At 28.5% G+C, this 4,466-nt stretch overlaps 1 protein-coding gene and 1 non-coding gene across 2 annotated transcripts; both read left to right on the top strand.

The window, feature by feature from the left end:
- The first annotated feature begins 410 nt into the window (after positions 1–410).
- LOC101247828 (methylesterase 17) lies at positions 411–2,928 on the top strand. Its single transcript, XM_004240795.4, has 4 exons — positions 411–904; positions 987–1,127; positions 2,288–2,431; positions 2,501–2,928. Exons 1-4 carry the CDS (start codon positions 632–634, stop codon positions 2,783–2,785), a joined length of 843 nt encoding a protein of 280 aa, XP_004240843.1. The 5' UTR covers positions 411–631; the 3' UTR covers positions 2,786–2,928.
- A 429-nt stretch (positions 2,929–3,357) lies between these two features.
- On the top strand, positions 3,358–3,431 carry TRNAI-AAU (transfer RNA isoleucine (anticodon AAU)). The gene has a single exon. It is a non-coding gene; the product is annotated as a tRNA-Ile (tRNA).
- The last annotated feature ends 1,035 nt before the right edge of the window (positions 3,432–4,466 follow it).

The following is a 4,466-nucleotide window of genomic DNA, read 5'->3' as shown; positions in this document are numbered from 1 at the left end:
TTAAATTATATTAAAATATTAGTCAAAGTTCATATCCAAAGTGACTGATTTTCAAAGTTAAATTAAATTATATTAAAATATTAGTCAAAGTTCATACTCAATTTGACTGATTTTCAAAGTTGAATTAAATTATATTAAAATATTGATCAAAGTTCACACTCAATTAACTGATTTCAAAGCTAAAAATTAAATTATATTAAAATGTTAGTCAAATTTCATAGACTCTTATTTAGGACATTATAACAATTAAAAGAAAGAAGGAAGTATATATATTATTACATCATAAATTTATTTTTTTTAACTCAAAATTTTTAAAAACTATTTAAATTAAGTTGACTTAAATGGTTTGTCCAGCTGTCTTGGTCCAACATTGATAAAATCTACTAAATCATCAACATTTACAAATTACAGTAAAATACATTTATTATAGTATATATATATATATGATGACATTAGAGACTATCCCAACTACATGTTGACAAAGAGCAAAACAATGTCACTTACAAATTAGGGGGGAAAAGTTTCTTCCTTCCTTCTCCACTTTGAAATTAGTGAACAAGGAGAGGCCAACTAGTATATACATAATATTTATATAAACCTTTTAGATTTTTTTTTTTTTGTGAAATCCAAGATGGGAGAAGAGTACTTTGTAGAAAAAGAGAAAATGGAAGAAAATTTAGAACAAGTGTCAAAAATCCACTTTGTTTTAATACATGGAATTAGTGGAGGTGGATGGTGTTGGTACAAAATCAAGTCACTTATGGAGATTTCAGGTTATAAAGTTACATGTCTTGACCTTAAAGGTGCTGGAATTCATCCTCATGATCCTACCACTATTATTTCCTTTGATGATTATAATCAACCTCTCATCAATTTCTTATCATCTTTGCCTCTAAATGAACAGGTTCGATCCTACGATCTATCTAAATCTATTTTAAGGTAAGACTGCGTATAACAGACTTATTAACACTTGTGCACATGATTAGGTAATTTTGGTAGGACACAGTGCTGGAGGACTTAGTGTCACAGATGCAACTCACAAATTTCCCAAAAAAGTAAGGATGGCAGTGTATATTGGAGCAACTATGTTGAGAAATGGATTTGTGACTGAACAAGATGTTAAAGATGTAAGTTATTACTTCTCCATCCTTGATCATGATCGTAATTGAGATTTTAAGTTTATGAATTTTGAAATTTTTTGTACGAGAAATTTATAGGTGGGGTGAGGTATGGTGAGATATGTTTGTATAAAAAGTTAAAAAGAAAGAGGGATATTTTGGCTGTAGTATAAGAAATCTGCGTCATTCGTGCAGGCTATACAAATAAAATTAGTACAAAATTGTCTATTTGTATAGTATAAGTCTCTTTCATATTATATATATTTAAATGTAGCATTTGTGGCATTATCCGCCAGAATCTCTCTTCTTCTAGGCCTTGGCCCTGCCTGTAAGAGCTCTTATTTGGGCTGCTTCTACGGCCTTATTACATCATCCTGTCCTACTACCTGGACTATTGTTCATTTATTAATTTTTTTTAATAACCGTGTTAGTTTCGAGGTTAGACAGATGAAAAAAAAAATAAATTATTTTAGTATTTACTTCTGTTGAAATTTAAAATATGATATTTCGTGATTTTCAATTAGCTTAGTTGATCACTATGCTACACCTGACTGGTGCTATACTTCTTTTTTCTAATTTGTGTAAATATAATTTATAATATTTGTTTCCTAGTTTTAGGGCCCTTTGACCACGGAAACTACTCCTATTTCACACTAATATTACAAGCCTTTTGAGTTGGAATATATATTTTTTTGATTAATTAGAGTGAACATTTCTATATTATGACTATTTTTTCTATACACTTTCTTTGTATTTTAAGAAAAAACGCACTAAACAATGAAAATCCTACACAAATATCAACGCATTAAGTGCGTAATTTATTTATTTTTTTTAAAACAAAAAGATATATAAAAAAATAACTATTAAAATAAAAAATAAATTTCACAAAAAAGTATATATTCTTTATTTTTAAAATTAGGAAAGGAAAATAAATACTTTGGGTGAAATTTCATCAGCGGTTTTGATTGAAAAGGATAATGATATATATATATATATATATATATATATATATATATATAAACTAATAATAGAAATAAACGCCAGATATATAAGTAGTAATATTTTTCAGTTTGAATATGTTAACTATTTGTAATTATAAACTATAAAGGCTATGTTTTCCCCATTGATATGTGAATTGATTAAGGCGTTTATTATCTTTGTTAACACAGGGTATTCCAGATTTATCTGATTTTGGTGAAGCTATTGATGTATATGACATGAGTTTTGGATTAGGAGTAGAGCAACCTCCAACCAGTGCAGTCATCAAGACAAGTTTACAACGCAAAATCATTTACCAAATGAGTCCAATCGAGGTATAAATACATTCGTTAGGATAGTAATTCAACGGTTTCTCAACTAATTTAATGAAATTATTGTTACAGGATTCAACATTAGCAGCCATGTTATTGCGTCCTGGACCAATTCAAGCTTTAGCTAGTGCTCGATTTAAAGAAGGGGAAGGTGCAGAGGAAGTGCCTAGAATATACATAAAAACAGCGTACGATCGAGTGGTGAAGCCAGAACAGCAAGATGCAATGATTAAGAAATGGCCTCCAAAGAATGTGTACACATTGGAAAGTGATCATAGCCCATTCTTCTCTGCTCCACTCTTGTTATTTGGATTGCTTATCAAGGTGGCTTCTTCTATTGGGTGCAATACTGATTGACATACTCACATCTCATATACTTCCAACTTGTATATACTATAGAGTGTGGTTTACTCTTCTTTGCAAAGGGGATTTAACTCCCCAAGTATTAATAGAATTGAACAATTGAAAGACAATAAAATATTGAGGAATTAATATGTCAATGTGGTTATTTACTTGCATATGTGCAATGATAAACATGTGTAGTCAAGTTAAATTTATAAGAAACTGTTCAACCTTAGCTTATCTACTACTTAATCTCTTGTTCACTCATTTTTTTTACTTCATGTTTCTTCTCATTATAACATTAACAAGTAATTTTTCAATACGTTAATTAAGAACTACTCAAGCTTATTTAGTGACCTAAAGTGAAAATTGAGTAAAGGCTTTAAAGTTTGAAAAATAAATCAATAGATTTTCTTTTAATAATTCTATTTCAATTGAAATATAACTAATCAATTTAATCTTCACTCGGGTCCTAACAATCTTCTCCTAATAATTCTCTACTTTTTATACTTGAAAACTACAATGAAAGAATGATAATTGATAGTGCTCTTAATATTTATATATTCTCACCTTTGTTGTACCAACAAGGCCCATTAGCTCAGTTGGTTAGAGCGTCGTGCTAATAACGCGAAGGTCGCAGGTTCGGGACCTGCATGGGCCAATTTTTTCATGTACTCTGGTGAAAATTCAATTGGTAAATTAATAGACCCAAAAAAACGTTGTCTTTTTTGTTTTATTATTTTACTTAGAAGGACAATATTAGTATTATTTTGTTATGTCCACTATTCTGAAAAAAATAAATCTCCACCAATATTTGATTAGAGCTTACTATGAAGGCACTCACAAAAATCCAATCGTCACAAATGTGTTGTTACATATCAAATTTGATTTCATTTAAATAAAGAAACTATAAGAACATGTTAAAGAGATATGAGAAAAGGGTCTAAAATATCTTTGAAGTATCGAAAATGGTATAAAATTATTTTTCATCCACTTATTGGCTCCAAAATGCCTTTTCATCCATTTATTGTTCAAATTTGACCACTTCTTTAATTGTTTTAAAATTAAACTCTTTAAAAAAAATTAAAATAATTAGCGTTCAAATATTGGTTATAATTTAATTTTTAAACCAACCCACTACCCATTCATTACTAACTAAACCCTACCCAATTAATAATCCAATTACAATATCAAAATCGTCATAAACACTACTAAAACAAGATGAAATTATAGATTCCTGAAAATGACATCCAAAATTATTCAAGTCTGAATCGAAGCTCAATTAGATTTAGGTTGAGCTGCTTATTTAGGAGAACACTTTCAATAGCATTCTCTTTCAAGATTGAATTAGAAATTTATGATTAAAGATAAAGAAGTAATACATCCCGAATTAATTCATGCACTTTTTTTAAATATAATTTTATAAATATTTATGATTTGTTTTAAAACCTTTAATATATTATTTTGAAAAAAAGTTACCTATGAAATAACATCACAAAATTGAGACGTAAGAATAATTAAGATGAACATAGTCAGACTTTTAAGTTTATTAGTAATTTTTATTTAGACACTTGAATGTATGATAATTTTTACTTCTATACATATTTTCGCCTCAAATTTTTAAAAACACTCAATTGGCAGTATCTTTTCTGTTGTTGCATTAATAATGTGACGGACTTATTAATTTGGAGGGGTT

Source organism: Solanum lycopersicum, chromosome 6, assembly GCF_036512215.1.
Source record: "Solanum lycopersicum chromosome 6, SLM_r2.1".
NCBI lineage: Eukaryota > Viridiplantae > Streptophyta > Magnoliopsida > Solanales > Solanaceae > Solanum > Solanum lycopersicum.
This window is presented reverse-complemented; position numbering and strand designations above follow the sequence as displayed.